Raw genomic sequence first — 20,473 nt, forward strand, 5'->3', positions numbered from 1 at the left:
GGATGTGGGGCTCTGTCTGTCTGTCTGTCTGTCTGTCTGTCTGTCTGTCTGCAGCTTTAATGAAACTAAACTCTTTTCAGAATGTAGTAAACTAACACAGACCCCAAGAAGAAGGGATTATATTGTAGCGTCAAACTGAACAGGATTGTGGGGCTCTGTCTGTCTGTCTGTCTGTCTGTCTGTCTGTCTGCAGCTTCAATGAAACTAAACTTTGGAGAGACTTCTAGTGGAAACGTTTGCCGTTGAATTCACACTGAAGACGCTGAGAAAGACTTCTAGTGGAAACGTTTGCCATTGAATTTACACTGAAGACGCTGAGAAAGACTTCTAGTGGAAACGTTTGCCATTGAATTTACACTGAAGACGCTGAGAAAGACTTCTAGTGGAAACGTTTGCCATTGAATTCACACTGAAGACGCTGAGAGAGACTTCTAGTGGAAGCGTCTGTCACTGAACTGGTTAAGTTTCTCTCAATGTTTTGAATGTGAAATTGTTTCCAGATGTTGAAGCCGTTTCGGGATTTCGTTTCAACATCTGGAATCTCGTGCTGCGACTCTCAAAACACGTCAACGCCCACGAGTTCACTGACATCCTGTGAACACACAACTCTAAAAAACATTCTCTCATCTCTTATTAGCTTTATTAACATGATCACTGGCCCCTCCCTTTAAAGGAGCGCTGACCATCTTTAAAATCCATTCTCTCACCCTCTTATTAGCTTTATTAACATGATCACCGGCCCCTCCCTTTAAAGGAGCGCTGACCATCTTTAAAATCCATTCTCTCACCTCTTATTAGCTTTATTTAACATGATCACCGGCCCCTCTCTTTAAAGGAGCGCTGACCATCTTTAAAAATCCATTCTCTCACCTCTTATTAGCTTTATTAACATGATCACCGGCCCCCTCCCTTTAAAGGAGCGCTGACCATCTTTAAAATCCATTCTCTCACCTCTTATTAGCTTTATTAACATGATCACCGGCCCCCTCCCCTTTAAAGGAGCGCTGACCATCTTTAAAATCCATTCTCTCACCTCTTATTAGCTTTATTAACATGATCACCGGCCCCTCCCTTTAAAGGAGCGCTGACCATCTTTAAAATCCATTCTCTCACCTCTTATTAGCTTTATTAACATGATCACCGGTCCCTCCCTTTAAAGGAGCGCTGACCATCTTTAAAATCCATTCTCTCGCCTCTTAATTAGCTTTATTAACATGATCACCGGCCCCTCCCTTTAAAGGAGCGCTGACCATCTTTAAAATCCATTCTCTCACCTCTTATTAGCTTTATTAACATGATCACCCGGCCCCCTCCCTTTAAAGGAGCGCTGACCATCTTTAAAATCCAGTCTTCTGTTGAAATGAATGTAGGCCAGTGTTGATTTTTGGCCTTAAGTCTGTGTGTCTTTTTTTTTCCAGCATTTTCAATATTCCCAGTGATGTTCCCCGGTAAGCGATGGGGGGTGTGTGTCAGGGCACCCGAAAAACCTTTCCAGCCGTTCTACGCATGGGACCCCAAGAATTTAGGGGTGAGTGTGTTGTGTCTGTCCTGTCTGTCTGTCTGCAGCTTTAATGAAACCAAACTCTTTTCAGAATGTAGTAAACTAACACAGACCCCAAGAAGAAGGGATTATATTGTAGCGTCAAACTGAACAGGATTGTGGGGCTCTGTCTGTCTGTCTGTCTGTCTGTCTGTCTGTCTGTCTGCAGCTTTAATGAAACTAAACTCTTTTCAGAATGTAGTAAACTAACACAGACACCAAGAAGAAGGGATTATATTGTAGCATCAAACTGAACAGGATTGTGGGGCTCTGTCTGTCTGTCTGTCTGTCTGTCTGCAGTTTTATTGAAACTAAACTCTTTTCAGAATGTAGTAAACTAACACAGACCCCAAGAAGAAGGGATTATATTGTAGCGTCAAACTGAACAGGATTGTGGGGCTCTGTCTGTCTGTGTGTGTCTGTCTGTCTGTCTGTCTGCAGCTTTAATGAAACTAAACTCTTTTCAGAATGTAGTAAACTAACACAGACCCCAAGAAGAAGGGATTATATTGTAGCGTCAAACTGAACAGGATTGTGGGGCTCTGTCTGTCTGCCCTGTCTGTCTGTCTGTCTGTCTGCAGCTTTAATGAAACTAAACTCTTTTCAGAATGTAGTAAACTAACACAGACCCCAAGAAGAAGGGATTATATTGTAGCGTCAAACTGAACAGGATTGTGGGGCTCTGTCTGTCTGCCTGTCTGTCTGTCTGTCTGTCTGCAGCTTTAATGAAACTAAACTCTTTTCAGAATGTAGTAAACTAACACAGACCCCAAGAAGAAGGGATTATATTGTAGCGTCAAACTGAACAGGATTGTGGGGCTCTGTCTGTCTGTATCCCAGTCTCTCTCTGTCCCTCTGACGTGCAATGCCTCTTTCTTTCCACAAGGTGGCGGTGATCTTGCTGGGGATTTTCCAGGTGTTGCTGGCGATCCCTATTCACGTCGCTGAGATTCATCCCATCTCCAGAATCGCTGCCCCCTTTTTTCTCGGAATAATGGTACGTTCTGATTTCTAGATCGTCCAGTTGACCCCCCCTTTGAATGTCTCTTATGGTACAGGACACTGTAAACTAATAATATATAAAACTATGCAGAATGAAACTCAGGGGGGACTGTCTGAATCGTGTTTGGTGTTGCTGTATAATATATAAAACTATGCAGATTGAAACTCAGGGGGACTGTCTGAATCGTGTTTGGTGTTGCTGTATAATATATAAAACTATGCAGATTGAAACTCAGGGGGACTGTCTGAATCGTGTTTGGTGTTGCTGTATAATATATAAAACTATGCAGATTGAAGCTCAGGGGGACTGTCTGAATCGTGTTTGGTGTTGCTGTATAATATATAAAACTATGCAGATTGAAGCTCAGGGGGACTGTCTGAATCGTGTTTGGTGTTGCTGTATAATATATAAAACTATGCAGATTGAAGCTCAGGGGGACTGTCTGAATCGTGTTTGGTGTTGCTGTATAATATATAAAACTATGCAGATTGAAACTCAGGGGGACTGTCTGAATTGTGTTTGGTGTTGCTGTATAATATATAAAACTATGCAGATTGAAGCTCAGGGGGACTGTCTGAATCGTGTTTGGTGTTGCTGTATAATATATAAAACTATGCAGATTGAAACTCAGGGGGACTGTCTGAATCGTGTTTGGTGTTGCTGTATAATATATAAAACTATGCAGATTGAAACTCAGGGGGGACTGTCTGAATCGTGTTTGGTGTTGCTGTATAATATATAAAACTATGCAGATTGAAACTCAGGGGGACTGTCTGAATCATGTTTGGTGTTGCTGTATAATATATAAAACTATGCAGATTGAAACTCAGGGGGACTGTCTGAATCGTGTTTGGTGTTGCTGTATAATATATAAAACTATGCAGATTGAAACTCAGGGGGACTGTCTGAATCGTGTTTGGTGTTGCTGTATAATATATAAAACTATGCAGATTGAAGCTCAGGGGGACTGTCTGAATCGTGTTTGGTGTTGCTGTATAATATATAAAACTATGCAGATTGAAGCTCAGGGGGACTGTCTGAATCGTGTTTGGTGTTGCTGTATAATATATAAAACTATGCAGATTGAAGCTCAGGGGGACTGTCTGAATCGTGTTTTTTTCGTTTCAGTTTGTCGCCTCTGGAGCTCTTAGTGTCGTCGCTGAGAAAACCCCTCAAAGGATTACGGTAGGTCGCCCCCCCCTTTAAGGTGATATCCTTGGCTTTGACTTTAGCTGCAGTTCAATTCAGTTCAATTCAATTCAATTCAGTTGAATTCAGTTCAGTTCTGCTTTAGTAGTTTTCATTGCTAATGACATTAGGTAAATAAAGTGAACAAATATATACATTTATATTTAATACATTTAGAAATTAAAATTGACCAGTAAATATTTAAATGAAATAATCTTTCTCTCTCTCCCTTCTCTCTATCCCCTCTCTCCCTTCCTCTCTCCTCTCTCCTCTCCCCTCTCCTCTCTACCCTCTCTCCCCTCCCCTCTCCTCTCCTCTCTCCTCTCCTCTCTCTCTCCTTTCTCCTCTCTCCCATCTCTCCTCTCCCCTCTTCTCTCCTCTCTCATCTCCTCCCCTGTCCCCTCTCCTCTCCTGTCCTCTCTCCCCTCTACTTTCTCCTTTATTCTCTCCTCTCCACTCTCTATCTCCTCTCTCCTCTCTCCTCTCTCTCCTCTCTCTCCTCTCTCCTCTCTCCTCTCTCTCCTCTCTCCTCTCTCCTCTCTCCCCTCTCTTCTCTCCTCTCTCTCCTCTCCCTTCTCCTCTCCTCTCTCCCCTCTCCACTCCTCTCTCCTCTCCTCCCCTCTCTCTCTTCCTCAGATACGAGCTTGTCTCTGGGCTGGCCTCTCTGCGGTGGTCCTCGCCCTGGTGGCTGTCGTTCTCTATTCTGTCGCCTTACACTACATAAGATCTCAGCCCAAGGGAGAAGACGTTTATAAGATATATGGATTTGTCAGATCCGTCAATGTAAGAGTCCTCCAGTTACACTGGACTGGAATTACATTGTAACTGCAGTTTAATATCACTAGACTAGACTGGAATTACATTGTAACTGCAGTTTAATATCACTAGACTAGACTGGAATTACATTGTAACTGCAGTTTAATATCACTAGACTGGACTGGAATTACATTGTAACTGCAGTTTAATATCACTAGACTGGACTGGAATTACATTGTAACTGCAGTTTAATATCACTAGACTGGACTGGAATTACATTGTAACTGCAGTTTAATATCACTAGACTGGACTGGAATTACATTGTAACTGCAGTTTAATATCACTAGACTGGACTGCAATTACACTGTAACTGCAGTTTAATATCACTAGACTGGACTGGAATTACATTGTAACTGCAGTTTAATATCACTAGACTGGACTGGAATTACATTGTAACTGCAGTTTAATATCACTAGACTGGACTGGAATTACATTGTAACTGCAGTTTAATATCACTAGACTGGACTGGAATTACATTGTAACTGCAGTTTAATATCACTAGACTGGACTGGAATTACATTGTAACTGCAGTTTAATATCACTAGACTGGACTGGAATTACATTGTAACTGCAGTTTAATATCACTAGACTGGACTGGAATTACATTGTAACTGCAGTTTAATATCACTAGACTGGACTGGAATTACATTGTAACTGCAGTTTAATATCACTAGACTGGACTGGACTGGAATTACATTGTAACTGCAGTTTAATATCACTAGACTGGACTGGAATTACATTGTAACTGCAGTTTAATATCACTAGACTGGACTGGACTGGAATTACATTGTAACTGCAGTTTAATATCACTAGACTGGACTGGACTGGAATTACATTGTAACTGCAGTTTAATATCACTAGACTGGACTGGAATTACATTGTAACTGCAGTTTAATATCACTAGACTGGACTGGAATTACATTGTAACTGCAGTTTAATATCACTAGACTGGACTGGAATTACATTGTAACTGCAGTTTAATATCACTAGACTGGACTGGAATTACATTGTAACTGCAGTTTAATATCACTAGACTAGACTGGACTGGAATTACATTGTAACTGCAGTTTAATATCACTAGACTGGACTGGACTGGAATTACATTGTAACTGCAGTTTAATATCACTAGACTGGACTGGAATTACATTGTAACTGCAGTTTAATATCACTAGACTGGACTGGAATTACATTGTAACTGCAGTTTAATATCACTAGACTGGACTGGACTGGAATTACATTGTAACTGCAGTTTAATATCACTAGACTGGACTGGAATTACATTGTAACTGCAGTTTAATATCACTAGACTGGACCTAAACCAGGAATGGAGTCTTGTTTCCAGTGCTGTATAATTACAATCTAAGGCTTGTTGATGTGATTCAGTTTCATTTCTTCGCAGGATCTGATCGCGGGGACTGTGGGGGTTTTGATCTTCTTTGATTTGGTGGCGTTGATTCCCCAAGCGATACTCTGCTATTCAGCACTAAAAGGACTTCGCAGTGAACCCTGAAATTGAAGACACCCCAAAACTGTCTCTCCTCTCTCCCCTCTCCATTCTCTCCTCTCTCATCCCTCCTTGCTCCTATTTCTTCACTCATCTCTCCTCTCCTCTCTCCTCTCCTCTCTCCTCTCTCCTTTCTCCCCTCTCCTCTCTCCCCTCTCCTCTCTCCTCTCTCCCCTCTCCTCTCTCCCCTCTCCTCTCTCCTCTCTCCTCTCTCCCCTCTCCTCTCTCCTCCTCTCTCCCCTCTCCTCTCCTCTCTCCCCTCTCCTCTCTCCTCTCTCTCTCCTCTCTCCTCTCCTCTCCCCTCTTCCCTCTCTCTCCCCTCCTCTCCCCTCCTCTCTCCCCTCTCCTCTCTCCCCTCTCCTCTCTCCTCTCCTCTCTCCTCTCTCCTCTCCTCTCCTCTCCCCTCTTCCCTCTCTCTCCCCTCCTCTCTCCTCTCTCTCTCCTCTCCCCTCAGTGTTTCCAGGTCGTGTCGCTCTTCCCCTTCAACAGCCTCTTTCATTAACCAATCAGCTGCTGCTTCCCCTGTTGACGGACACGCTTTCAGAGAGTTACCCAGAAGACACTGCTGTCCCAGGAAGTGAAGCAACAACACACTTCCTGAAAAGAAGCACGCAAAACTGAGCACTTTCCTTAACCCAGCATTGTATAGTAGCTAAAAATATATATAATCCATATATAATCAGACTCCTATTGCACAGCAGCGTCTCCCAGTCCAGGTTTTACTACCAGCTTGATCAGCCCCAGTGTGTCTAGCTAACAAGCTCAGGTGTGTCTTATTATTAAACTCCTAGTGAAACCAGGACTGGATCACACTGCTGTGCAGCGGGAGTCTCATTCCCAGCCTTGCTCGAGTTGTAAACAGAAGGGATATTTCAAGGGGGGCTTGCTTGTATCCTCAGTACGTTACCTCTTACAAGTGTTATATACTGGCCTGTATCTGTTTTTAATAAACATTCAATATGAATACTAAACCAATTGGATTGTGCATTCCATTGCAATAGCTGCCTGTCTGTCTGTCTGTCTGTCTGTCTGTCTGCAGCTTTAATGAAACTAAACTCTTTTCAGAATGTAGTAAACTAACACAGACCCCAAGAAGAAGGGATTATATTGTAGCGTCAAACTGAACAGGATTGTGGGGCTCTGTCTGTCTGTCTGTCTGTCTGCAGCTTTAATGAAACTAAACTCTTTTCAGAATGTAGTAAACTAACATAGACCCCAAGAAGAAGGGATTATATTGTAGCGTCAAACTGAACAGGATTGTGGGGCTCTGTCTGTCTGTCTGTCTGTCTGTCTGTCTGTCTGCAGCTTTAATGAAACTAAACTCTTTTCAGAATGTAGTAAACTAACACAGACCCCAAGAAGAAGGGATTATATTGTAGCGTCAAACTGAACAGGATTGTGGGGCTCTGTCTGTCTGTCTGTCTGTCTGTCTGTCTGTCTGTCTGTCTGCAGCTTTAATGAAACTAAACTCTTTTCAGAATGTAGTAAACTAACACAGACCCCAAGAAGAAGGGATTATATTGTAGCGTCAAACTGAACAGGATTGTGGGGCTCTGTCTGTCTGTCTGTCTGTCTGTCTGTAATAGATTACACACCACATACAACTGTTTGTGTATATTTTTATTGATTATGCATTTCGTACATATATAGATATATTTGAAATTTTCAATATAGAAATATATGGAAGCTTTTCAATATGTAATGAAGGATATAGGCATGTATATGGGTCTATGAGCTTGAGATGGCTCTGCTGATGGAGAGAGAAGAGGGAGGAGGGGAGAAAGGGATGAGAGGAGAATGGGAGGAGAGGAGGGGGAGAGACGGGAGAGAGGAGAGGAGTGGGAGAGAGTCAGGGATAGAGGAGGGGAGGGGGAGAGAGGGATAAAGGAGGGGAGAGAGACGGATAGAGGGGAGAGGAGAGGAGTGGGAGAGAGATGGGGAGAGAGGCGAGGAGGGGGAGAGAGACAGGGAGAGGAGGGGGAGAGAGACAGGGATAGAGAGGAGAGGAGGGGGAGAGGAGGGGGAGAGAGACGGGGAGAGAGGGATAGAGGAGGGGAGAGAGACGGATAGAGGGGAGCGAGGAGAGGAGTGGGAGAGAGACAGGGAGAGGAGGGGGAGAGAGGGATAGAGAGGAGAGGAGGGGGAGGGGGATAGAGGAGGGGAGAGAGACGGATAGAGGGGAGAGAGGAGAGGAGTGGGAGAGAGACAGGGAGAGGAGGGGGAGAGAGACAGGGATAGAGAGGAGAGGAGGGGGAGAGAGACGGAGAGGAGGGGGAGAGAGACAGGGATAGAGGGGAGAGGAGGAGGAGAGGGATATAGAGAGAGAGAGAGTCGATGTTAATTGCCAGCCATCGGTTTCGTATTCATAACAACAACGACCTGAAATGGAAGAAAAATATATTATTGATTTAATAACATTAATATTGATCAAGCTAATAAGAGGTGAGAGAATGGATTTTAAAGATGATCAGCGCTCCTTTAAAGGGAGGGGCCGGTGATCATGTTAATAAAGCTAATAAGAGGTGAGAGAATGGATTTTAAAGATGGTCAGCGCTCCTTTAAAGGGAGGGGCCGGTGATCATGTTAATAAAGCTAATAAGAGGTGAGAGAATGGATTTTAAAGATGGTCAGCGCTCCTTTAAAGGGAGGGGCCGGTGATCATGTTAATAAAGCTAATAAGAGGTGAGAGAATGGATTTTAAAGATGGTCAGCGCTCCTTTAAAGGGAGGGGCCGGTGATCATGTTAATAAAGCTAATAAGAGGTGAGAGAATGGATTTTAAAGATGGTCAGCGCTCCTTTAAAGGGAGGGGCCGGTGATCATGTTAATAAAGCTAATAAGAGGTGAGAGAATGGATTTTAAAGATGGTCAGCTCTCCTCTAAAGGGAGGGGCCGGTGATCATGTTAGAGAGGTCTGGTAAAGCATAGGGAAGTATTGTAAAGCACAGAGAGGTCTGGTAAAGCATAGGGAAGCATTGTAAAGCACAGAGAGGTCTGGTAAAGCATAGGGAAGCATTGTAAAGCACAGAGAGGTCTGGTAAAGCACAGGGAAGCATTGTAAAGCACAGAGAGGTGTGGTAAAGCATAGGGAAGCATTGTAAAGCACAGAGATGTCTGGTAAAGCATAGGGAAGCATTGTAAAGCACAGAGAGGTCTGGTAAAGCATAGGGAAGCATTGTAAAGCACAGAGAGGTCTGGTAAAGCGCAGGGAAGCATTGTAAAGCACAGAGAGGTCTGGTAAAGCATAGGGAAGCATTGTAAAGCACAGAGAGGTCTGGTAAAGCATAGGGAAGCATTGTAAAGCACAGAGAGGTCTGGTAAAGCATAGGGAAGCATTGTAAAGCACAGAGAGGTCTGGTAAAGCATAGGGAAGCATTGTAAAGCACAGAGAGGTCTGGTAAAGCATAGGGAAGCATTGTAAAGCACAGAGAGGTCTGGTAAAGCATAGGGAAGCATTGTAAAGCACAGAGAGGTCTGGTAAAGCATAGGGAAGCATTGTAAAGCACAGAGAGGTGTGGTAAAGCATAGGGAAGCATTGTAAAGCACAGAGAGGTCTGGTAAAGCATAGGGAAGCATTGTAAAGCACAGAGAGGTCTGGTAAAGCATAGGGAAGCATTGTAAAGCACAGAGAGGTCTGGTAAAGCATAGGGAAGCATTGTAAAGCACAGAGAGGTCTGGTAAAGCATAGGGAAGCATTGTAAAGCACAGAGAGGTCTGGTAAAGCATAGGGAAGCATTGTAAAGCACAGAGAGGTCTGGTAAAGCATAGGGAAGCATTGTAAAGCACAGAGAGGTCTGGTAAAGCATAGGGAAGCATTGTAAAGCACAGAGAGGTCTGGTAAAGCATAGGGAAGCATTGTAAAGCACAGAGATGTCTGGTAAAGCATAGGGAAGCATTGTAAAGCACAGAGAGGTCTGGTAAAGCATAGGGAAGCATTGTAAAGCACAGAGAGGTCTGGTAAAGCATAGGGAAGCATTGTAAAGCACAGAGAGGTGTGGTAAAGCATAGGGAAGCATTGTAAAGCACAGAGAGGTGTGGTAAAGCATAGGGAAGCATTGTAAAGCACAGAGAGGTGTGGTAAAGCATAGGGAAGCATTGTAAAGCACAGAGAGGTGTGGTAAAGCATAGGGAAGCATTGTAAAGCACAGAGAGGTATGGTAAAGCATATGGAAGCATTGTAAAGCACAGAGAGGTGTGGTAAAGCATAGGGAAGCATTGTAAAGCACAGAGAGGTCTGGTAAAGCATAGGGAAGCATTGTAAAGCACAGAGAGGTCTGGTAAAGCATAGGGAAGCATTGTAAAGCACAGAGAGGTCTGGTAAAGCATAGGGAAGCATTGTAAAGCACAGAGAGGTCTGGTAAAGCACAGGGAAGCATTGTAAAGCACAGAGAGGTGTGGTAAAGCATAGGGAAGCATTGTAAAGCACAGACAGGTGTGGTAAAGCATAGGGAAGCATTGTAAAGCACAGAGAGGTCTGGTAAAGCATAGGGAAGCATTGTAAAGCACAGAGAGGTCTGGTAAAGCATAGGGAAGCATTGTAAAGCACAGAGAGGTCTGCACAGTATAACCACGGGAAACACACAGCTATTCTCGAAAAACTGTTTTAAGAAAATAATACTATTAAAAAAATAATAATAATACCTTTTCTTTTAGCGAGTTTTAAAAAAAAATATGTAACCTACCGCTTAACAATATGAATCGTTCAGTCAAAACAGGAAAACAGGGAACCCCCAGTCAGTGTATCTCTTTGGCAGAGAGAGAGAGAGAGAGAGAGAGAGAGAGAGAGAGAGAGAGAGAGAGAGAGAGAGAGAGAGAGAGAGAGAGAGGAAGGGGGGTGTCGATAGACAACGAAAAGAACAAAGAAACAGTTTGTTTTACATTATTATTCCGACTCTCCCCCTCCCTCTCCCCCTCTCTCTGTCTCCCCTCCCTCTTCCGCTCTCCCCCTCCCTCTCCCTCCATCCCTCTCTCTCTCTCCCTCCTCGTTATCGCTGTTGTCGTTTCGACAGTTTTGTTGTGGAAAAATAAAACTCGGATGAAGCAGCGTAACTCATTTACAGCGCTTTCAAAACCGGGAATTTCGACTCACGTTCAGAGAGCATCGCTGGAGAAAGTGGGTAGAAATCTGTCTGTCTATTTATCTATCTGTCTGTCTGTCCTCTCCCTATCTATCTATCTATCTCTCTATCTATCTATCTATCAATCTGTCTGTCCTCTATCTATCTATCTATCTATCTATCTATCTATCTATCTACCTATCTATCTATCTATCTATCTATCAATCTGTCTGTGTGTCTGTATGTGTGTCTGTCTGTATGTCCTCTATCTATCTCTCTATCTATCTATCTATCTATCTATCTATCTGTCTATCGGTCTGAAACAAAACAAAACAACAAAACAAAAACTTTATTAACAAGTAAATCTGCGTTAACAGAAACACACACTAAAGATAAACTAAACTAAACTAAAAGCTGCCAAAATGTTTAGTTTGTTGTCGACTTTCAGCCCGTGTGGAGTTTTTTCTGACTGGAGTTAGAAATAGTAAAATAAATATATTTAGTGGGAGTCAAAGGCGCGTCTGTGTGTCTGTGTCTGTGTGTGTGCGTGTGTGTGCGTGTCTGTGTCTGTGCGTGCGTGCGTGCGTGCGTGTCTGTGTATGTGTGCGTGTGTGTTTGTGTATTATTGTTTGTGTGTGTGTGTGTCTGTGTGCGTGTACATGTGTGTGCGTGTGTGTGCGTGTCTGTGTGTATGTGCGTGTCTGTGTCTGTGCGTGCGTGCGTGCGTGCGTGTCTGTGTATGTGTGCGTGTGTGTTTGTGTATTATTGTTTGTGTGTGTGTGTGTCTGTGTGCGTGTACATGTGTGTGCGTGTTTGTGTGCGTGTCTGTGTGAGTGTGCGTGCGTGTGTGTGCGTGCGCGCGTGTTTTTTAGTTCAGTCGAGCTAGTCTCTCTGGTTGTGGGTAAAAAAAAAGTGGGACTTTTGTAAATTCTCGCAGTAATTTCTTTAGCTGCCCGCGCTAGGAAAGTCACCCTCTCCATTCCTCCCACTTTCTTGAGAAACGAGGCGCTGGAGAGGGAGCTGGCTGGCTGGACAGGTCCGGGCTGAAGAGACTCCCTCGGCCGCACGTCACCGCACCCAGCAGCGTTATAACGCAGCGCGACAGCCTGGCAGCGAGCGACCCGAGCGCGTTATGCGAGTCAAAAACAGCGGCGTCGTGGAAAAAATAAAAAATGTATTTTAAAAAGAAAACAATTGTATTATTCACGACTTTACACCGGAAAAACATCCTAATGTAAAACTGAAATGTAGGTAACTATAGTTCATTTTTCAATTACTTACACACGTCGTTTAATTTTTTGTAATCGTTTCACAGGTCGTGTATTATATCGTGTTATATACAAGCATCTTATTTTATCATTTTTTACCCACATTTTGAACAATATTGCTGCTCTAGAAAGAGTGCAAAGAAGAGCGACCAGAATTATCCCGGGTTTAAAAGGCATGTCGTATGCAGACAGGCTAAAATAATTGAATCTATTCAGTCTTGAACAAAGAAGACTACGCGGCCATCTGATTCAAACATTCAAAATCCTAAAAGGTATTGACAATGTCGACCCAGGGGACCTGAAAAAAGAAACAAGGACCAGGGGAATGGAGATTAGATAAAGGGGCATTCAGAACAGAAAATAGGAGGCACTTTTTTACACAGAGAATTGTGAGGGTCTGGAACCAACTCCCCAGTAATGTTGTTGAAGCTGACACCCTGGGATCCTTCAAGAAGCTGCTTGATGAGATTCTGGGATCAATAAGCTACTAACAACCAAACGAGCAAGATGGGCTGAATGGTGCCTCCTCTCGTTTGTAAACTTTCTTATGTTCTTAAATTTATTCTACAGCGGGTCGAGTTTTTTTCTGGTAAAATATTAAGGAAGGTTGCGGAGCCCGCCGCCTTTAAATGATATGTTTGGAGGTATTATGGTTCTGCAGATAACGAATGTGGGTTTGTAATCGTTTATGGGTTTATTAACGGCAGCCCGAAAAAAAAGCGCGCTGAAGTTCGATTATTCGGCAGCCCGAAACAGAACATAAACAAACCAATCACAGCTCGCACACACGCGCGAACAGAACGCTCGGTCCGGTGCCACGCCCCCGCCGCAGTTCCGACGGAGAGACGGAGCTGTCAGTGTCGCGCTCAGCAGCACGACACGGAGAGGCTCGCTATTAAAATGTCTTTGTTTTTAACTCAGGATTTGCACGTCACAGGAGAGCAGAAGCGAGTAAACTCTGTATCCCTTCTAATGAGATGCGGGTAAACGCCATATTGGCCACATTCAAAGTGGGTAAACGCCGTTTACCTGCGTGTACCCTCCAGGGCACCAGCACTGGTCAAAAGAGAATGGTTTGAGCGCAGAAAACGTCACGTGAGCGACGTTTCTGTCTGATAATCAGGATTATAATTTGAATTAATAGCGGAAGATGCTGCCAGTCTCTCTGTTGGACAGATTGTCTAGAGAAGATTCCCAGCCCAGAATAAAGAAAAGGAGTCTCTCTCTCTCTCTCCTCTCTCCCTCTCTCCCCTTTCCTCTCTCCCCTCTTCTCTCTCCTCTCCTCTCTCCCCTCCTCTCCTCTCTCCTCTCTCTCTCCCTCTCCCCTCCTCTCTCCCATCTCCCCTCTCCTCTCATCTCTCTCCCCTCTCTCCTCTCTCCTCTCCTATAATCTCTCTCCCCTCTCTCCTCTCTCCTCTCCTCCCCTCTCCTCTCTCCCCTCCTCTCCTCTCTCCCCTCCTCTCTCCTCTCTCCCCTCTCCTCTCTCCTCTCAGTAAATGTTTTTTCTCTGCTGCAGGGTCTCTACAATGTCCACAGCGGAGCCGCGTGTGCACATCCTGCCTGAGGGCTCTGCTGCTCAGAGCTGCTCAGAGACCAGGCTGGGGGGCGGAGTCAAGCCTCTGCACAGATTCATAAGAGGAGAGCCCAAGAGTGTGGGGGTGAGCTAGGGGGGAGAGAGAGAGGGGACTGAATCAACGACAAGGAGGAGAGAGAGGGGAGAGAGAGGGGACTGAATCAACGACAAGGAGGAGAGAGGAGGGGGAGAGAGAGGGGACTGAATCAACGACAAGGAGGAGAGAGAGGGGAGAGAGAGGGGGAGAGAAGGGACTGAATCAATGACAAGGAGGAGAGAGGAGGGGGAGAGAGAGGATTGCTGGGTTGTGTTCTGTGTTGAATGTTGTGTTCTTGTGCGTTGAATGTTGTGTTCTTGTGTGTTGAATGTTGTGTTCTTGTGTTCTTGTGTGTTGAATGTTGTGTTCTTGTGTTCTCGTGTGTTGAATGTTGTGTTCTCGTGTGTTGAATGTTGTGTTCTCGTGTTCTCGTGTGTTGAATGCAGCTCTGTTGTGTTTCTTTCTTCTCTAGATCACGATGCTCTTCCTCGGTCTCACTATCGTTATGACCGGATTCACAACCTGCAGAATTGTGGAGAAGGAAAATATCAATCTCCAGGCTTTCATGATCGGAGTGCTGGTATACACACCCACACTGACCCCTGACCCTTAACCCTGACCCCTGACCCCTGACAATACTCACTCCATTTCAGATTCATTTTGCGCTCCAGCGAATTCACTTCAATGATAATTTTTTTTTTCGTTTCTCTTTCTTAGTTCATCACTTCAGGAATTCTTTGTGTCGTCTGTGAAAATAGACCAACAAAACAGCTGGTAAGTCTGTCTGTCTGTTACAGTATAATACAGAAAACTATGGAGATTGAAACTCAGGGGGACTGTCTGAATCGTGTTTGGTGTTGCTGTATAATATATAAAACTATGCAGATTGAAGCTCAGGGGGACTGTCTGAATCGTGTTTGGTGTTGCTGTATAATATATAAAACTATGCAGATTGAAGCTCAGGGGGACTGTCTGAATCGTGTTTGGTGTTGCTGTATAATATATAAAACTATGCAGATTGAAACTCAGGGGGACTGTCTGAATCGTGTTTGGTGTTGCTGTATAATATATAAAACTATGCAGATTGAAACTCAGGGGGACTGTCTGAATCGTGTTTGGTGTTGCTGTATAATATATAAAACTATGCAGATTGAAGCTCAGGGGGACTGTCTGAATCGTGTTTGGTGTTGCTGTATAATATATAAAACTATGCAGATTGAAGCTCAGGGGGACTGTCTGAATCGTGTTTGGTGTAAACTATCTACACATTGTTTGTAATTGTGGGCTCTCTCCTCTCTCTCTCGCAGGTCACGGCGTGTTTGGCTGTGAATATCGTCAGTATTTTAGTGTCGCCCTTCGCAGTCATTCGTCAGATGACTCTGGTGCATCTCAAACATACACATGTTGTATACCATGAGAACTATACTGATATAGATGACTGTACTGAGGACTGCTGGTCAGAAGAACTTCATGTAAGTTTGTGTGTGTGTGTGTTTCTGTGTGTCTCAGTGTGTGTGTGTGTGTTTGTGTGTCAGTGTGCCTCAGTGTGTGTGTGTCTCAGTGTGTTTGTGCCTCAGTGTGTGTGTCTCAGTGTGTTTGTGTCTCAGTGTCTGTGTGTCTTGATAACTGATCCTGTGTGTCTCTGTGTGTGTCTGTCTCTTCATAATTGATCCTGTGTGTCTGTGCGTCTCAGTGTGTATCAGTGTGCGTTTCAGGTGTGTTCGTCTCAGTATGTGTGTCTCAGTGTGTTTCAGTGTGTTTCAGTGTGTGTGTGCGTGCGTCTCAGTGTGGGTGTCTTTGTGTGTGTTTCTCAGTGTATCAGTGTGTGTGTCTCAGTGTGCGCCTCAGTGTCTGTGCATCTCAAGTGTGTGTGTCTCAATTGTTCGTCTCTTGATAATTCATCCTGTGTGCGTCTCAGTGTGTGTCTCTCAATTGATTATTAGTCCTGTTCTCCAGCACACTGTGCATCTCTCTCAATTGATTATTAGTCCTGTTCTCCAGCACACTGTGCATCTCTCTCAATTGATTATTATTCCTGTTCTCCAGCACACTGTGCATCTCTCTCAATTGATTATTATTCCTGTTCTCCAGCACACTGTGCATCTCTCTCAATTGATTATTATTCCTGTTCTCCAGCACACTGTGCATCTCTCAATTGATTATTATTCCTGTTCTCCAGCACACTGTGCATCTCTCTCAATTGATTATTATTCCTGTTCTCCAGCACACTGTGCATCTCTCTCAATTGATTATTATTCCTGTTCTCCAGCACACTGTGCATCTCTCTCAATTGATTATTATTCCTGTTCTCCAGCACACTGTGCATCTCTCTCAATTGATTATTAGTCCTGTTCTCCAGCACTCTCTCAATTGATTATTATTCCTGTTCTCCAGCACACTGTGCATCTCTCTCAATTGATTATTAGTCCTGTTCTCCAGCACACTGTGCATCTCTCAATTGATTATTAGTCCTGTTCTCCAGCACACTGTGCATCTCTCAATTGATTATTATTCCTGTTCTCCAGCACACTGTGCATCTCTCTCAATTGATTATTATTCCTGTTCTCCAGCACACTGTGCATCTCTCTCAATTGATTATTATTCCTGTTCTCCAGCACACTGTGCATCTCTCAATTGATTATTATTCCTGTTCTCCAGCACACTGTGCATCTCTCTCAATTGATTATTATTCCTGTTCTCCAGCACACTGTGCATCTCTCTCAATTGATTATTATTCCTGTTCTCCAGCACACTGTGCATCTCTCTCAATTGATTATTATTCCTGTTCTCCAGCACTCTCTCAATTGATTATTATTCCTGTTCTCCAGCACTCTGTGCATCTCTCAATTGATTATTAGTCCTGTTCTCCAGCACACTGTGCATCTCTCAATTGATTATTATTCCTGTTCTCCAGCACTCTCAAGTGATTATTATTCCTGTTCTCCAGCACACTGTGCATCTCTCTCAATTGATTATTATTCCTGTTCTCCAGCACACTGTGCATCTCTCTCAATTGATTATTAGTCCTGTTCTCCAGCACTCTCTCAATTGATTATTATTCCTGTTCTCCAGCACACTGTGCATCTCTCTCAATTGATTATTAGTCCTGTTCTCCAGCACACTGTGCATCTCTCAATTGATTATTAGTCCTGTTCTCCAGCACACTGTGCATCTCTCAATTGATTATTATTCCTGTTCTCCAGCACACTGTGCATCTCTCTCAATTGATTATTATTCCTGTTCTCCAGCACACTGTGCATCTCTCTCAATTGATTATTATTCCTGTTCTCCAGCACACTGTGCATCTCTCTCAATTGATTATTATTCCTGTTCTCCAGCACACTGTGCATCTCTCAATTGATTATTATTCCTGTTCTCCAGCACACTGTGCATCTCTCTCAATTGATTATTATTCCTGTTCTCCAGCACACTGTGCATCTCTCTCAATTGATTATTATTCCTGTTCTCCAGCACTCTCTCAATTGATTATTATTCCTGTTCTCCAGCACTCTGTGCATCTCTCAATTGATTATTAGTCCTGTTCTCCAGCACACTGTGCATCTCTCAATTGATTATTATTCCTGTTCTCCAGCACTCTCAATTGATTATTATTCCTGTTCTCCAGCACACTGTGCATCTCTCTCAATTGATTATTATTCCTGTTCTCCAGCACTCTCTCAATTGATTATTATTCCTGTTCTCCAGCACTCTGTGCATCTCTCAATTGATTATTAGTCCTGTTCTCCAGCACACTGTGCATCTCTCAATTGATTATTATTCCTGTTCTCCAGCACACTGTGCATCTCTCTCAATTGATTATTATTCCTGTTCTCCAGCACTCTCTCAATTGATTATTATTCCTGTTCTCCAGCACACTGTGCATCTCTCTCAATTGATTATTAGTCCTGTTCTCCAGCACTCTCTCAATTGATTATTATTCCTGTTCTCCAGCACACTGTGCATCTCTCTCAATTGATTATTATTCCTGTTCTCCAGCACTCTGTGTATCTCTCAATTGATTATTAGTCCTGTTCTCCAGCACTCTCTCAATTGATTATTATTCCTGTTCTCCAGCACACTGTGCATCTCTCTCAATTGATTATTATTCCTGCTCTCCAGCACTCTGTGATCGGTACTTATGGGCTCTTGACTTCCTACATTCTGAGCGGAATGGTGCTCCTGATTGTGATGTCAGCGTTTGCTTGCGCTGGCCTCAGGCCCAGCCAATCACAGGTCAGCAACATTACCACTGCCCCTCCCCCACCCTCTTCAAATCCATTCTCTCGCCTCTTATTAGCTTTATTAACATGATCACCGGCCCCTCCCTTTAAAGGAGCTCTGACCATCTTTAAAATCCATTCTCTCACCTCTTATTAGCTTTATTAACAGGATCACCGGCCCCTCCCTTTAAAGGAGCGCTGACCATCTTTAAAATCCATTCTCTCACCTCTTATTAGCTTTATTAACATGATCACCGGCCCCTCCCTTTAAAGGAGCGCTGACCATCTTTAAAATCCATTCTCTCACCTCTTATTAGCTTTATTAACATGATCACCGGCCCCTCCCTTTAAAGGAGCGCTGACCCTCTTTAAAATCCATTCTCTCACCTCTTATTAGCTTTATTAACATGATCACCGGCCCCTCCCTTTAAAGGAGCGCTGACCATCTTTAAAATCCATTCTCTCACCTCTTATTAGCTTTATTAACATGATCACCGGCCCCTCCCTTTAAAGGAGCGCTGACCATCTTTAAAATCCATTCTCTCACCTCTTATTAGCTTGATCAATATTAATGTTATTAAATCAATAATATATTTTTCTTCCATTTCAGGTCGTTGTTGTTATGAATACGAAACCGACGGCTGACAATTAACATCGACTCTCTCTCTCTCTATATCCCTCCCCCTCCTCTCCTCTCTATCCCTGTCTCTCTCCCCCTCTCTCTCCCACTCCTCTCCTCGCTCCCCTCTATCCATCTCTCCCCTCCTCTATCCCTCTCCTCCTCCTCTCCTCTCTCCCCTCTATCCGTCTCTCTCCCACTCCTCTCCTCTCCCCTCCTTTATCCCTCTCTCCCCCTCCCCTCCTCTATCTCTGACTCTCTCCCACTCCTCTCCCATCTCTCCCCCTCCTCTCCTCCCATTCTCCTCTCATCCCTTTCTCCCCTCCTCCCTCTTCTCTCCATCAGCAGAGCCATCTCAAGCTCATAGACCCATATACATGCCTATATCCTTCATTACATATTGAAAAGCTTACATATATTTCTAGATTGAAAATTTCAAATATATCTATATATGTACGAAATGCATAATCAATAAAAATATACACAAACAGTTGTATGTGGTGTGTAATCTATTACAGACAGACAGACAGACAGACAGACAGAGCCCCACAATCCTGTTCAGTTTGATGCTACAATATAATCCCTTCTTCTTGGGGTCTGTGTTAGTTTACTACATTCTGAAAAGAGTTTAGTTTCATTAAAGCTGCAGACAGACAGACAGACAGAGCCCCACAATCCTGTTCAGTTTGACGCTACAATATTATCCCTTCTTCTTGGGGTCTGTGTCAGTTTACTACATTCTGAAAAGAGTTTAGTTTCATTAAAGCTGCAGACAGACAGACAGACAGACAGACAGACAGACAGGCAGCTATTGCAATGGAATGCACAATCCAATTGGTTTAGTATTCATATTGAATATTTATTAAAAACAGATACAGGCCAGTATATAACACTTGTAAGAGGTAACGTACTGAGGATACAAGCAAGCCCCCCTTGAAATATCCCTTCTGTTTACAACTCCGCTCTCAAGAAACACACTAGAGCAAGGCTGGGAATGAGACTCCCGCTGCACAGCAGTGTGATCCAGTCCTGGTTTCACTAGGAGTTTAATAATAAGACACACCTGAGCTTGTTAGCTAGACACACTGGGGCTGATCAAGCTGGTAGTAAAACCTGGACTGGATCACACTGCTGTGCAATAGGAGTCTGATTATATATGGATTATATATATTTTTAGCTACTATACAATGCTGGGTTAAGGAAAGTGCTCAGTTTTGCGTGCTTCATTTCAGGAAGTGTGTTGTTGCTTCACTTCCTGGGACAGCAGTGTCTTCTGGGTAACTCTCTGAAAGCGTGTCTGTCAACAGGGGAAGCAGCAGCTGATTGGTTAATGAAAGAGGCCGTTGAATGGGAAGAGTGACACGACCTGGAAACAGCGAGGGGAGAGGAGAGAGAGAGGAGAGAGGAGAGGAGAGAGGAGGGGAGAGAGGAGAGGAGAGGAGAGAGGAGAGGAGGGAGGAGAGAGGGGGCTAGGAGAGGAGAGAGGAAAGAGGAGAGGAGAGGGGAGAGAGAGGGGGATAGGAGAGGAGAGAGGAGACAGCAGAATGAGAAAGAGGAGAGGAGAGGGAGGAGAGAGAGGAGAGAGGAGAGAGGGGAGATGAGAGAGGAGAGAGGGAGAGAGGAGAGGAGAGGAGAGAGGCGGTGCAAGT

At 44.0% G+C, this 20,473-nt stretch overlaps 1 protein-coding gene and 1 long non-coding RNA gene across 3 annotated transcripts; one reads left to right on the plus strand and one right to left on the minus strand.

Annotated features, from left to right (window-relative positions):
• Positions 1-7,656: 7,656 nt before the first annotated feature.
• Positions 7,657-10,828, minus strand: LOC131725377 (uncharacterized). The gene is made up of 2 exons (XR_009320593.1): positions 10,733-10,828; positions 7,657-8,430 (listed from the first exon to the last, which is right to left on the minus strand). It is a non-coding gene; the product is annotated as an uncharacterized LOC131725377 (long non-coding RNA).
• A 131-nt stretch (positions 10,829-10,959) lies between these two features.
• LOC131725375 (uncharacterized) lies at positions 10,960-19,329 on the plus strand. 2 transcript variants are annotated; one of them, XM_059018667.1, is made up of 7 exons: positions 11,010-11,163; positions 13,892-14,033; positions 14,458-14,565; positions 14,703-14,759; positions 15,293-15,457; positions 18,105-18,218; positions 18,816-19,327. In XM_059018667.1, exons 2-7 carry the CDS (start codon positions 13,902-13,904, stop codon positions 18,855-18,857), a joined length of 618 nt encoding a protein of 205 aa, XP_058874650.1. In that variant the 5' UTR covers positions 11,010-11,163; positions 13,892-13,901; the 3' UTR covers positions 18,858-19,327. The 2 variants fall into 2 exon arrangements, with proteins under 2 accessions (XP_058874649.1, XP_058874650.1); XM_059018666.1 differs by lacking the exon at positions 13,892-14,033 and having other exon boundaries at positions 10,960-11,163; positions 18,816-19,329.
• The last annotated feature ends 1,144 nt before the right edge of the window (positions 19,330-20,473 follow it).

This window comes from Acipenser ruthenus, unplaced genomic scaffold (assembly GCF_902713425.1).
Source record: "Acipenser ruthenus unplaced genomic scaffold, fAciRut3.2 maternal haplotype, whole genome shotgun sequence".
Taxonomy (NCBI): Eukaryota; Metazoa; Chordata; class Actinopteri; order Acipenseriformes; family Acipenseridae; genus Acipenser; species Acipenser ruthenus.

What these genes read in the sequence shown, in the direction of transcription:
- LOC131725375 (XM_059018667.1), top strand. Translation starts at nt 13,902, where the DNA reads ATGTCCACAGCGGAGCCGCGTGTGCACATCCTGCCTGAGGGCTCTGCT. An exon ending in GCTGGTCAGAAGAACTTCAT is followed by an intron (nt 15,458 to 18,104) that starts GTAAGTTTGTGT and finishes CCTGCTCTCCAG; the next exon opens with CACTCTGTGATCGGTACTTA. An exon ending in TCAGGCCCAGCCAATCACAG is followed by an intron (nt 18,219 to 18,815) that starts GTCAGCAACATT and finishes CTTCCATTTCAG; the next exon opens with GTCGTTGTTGTTATGAATAC.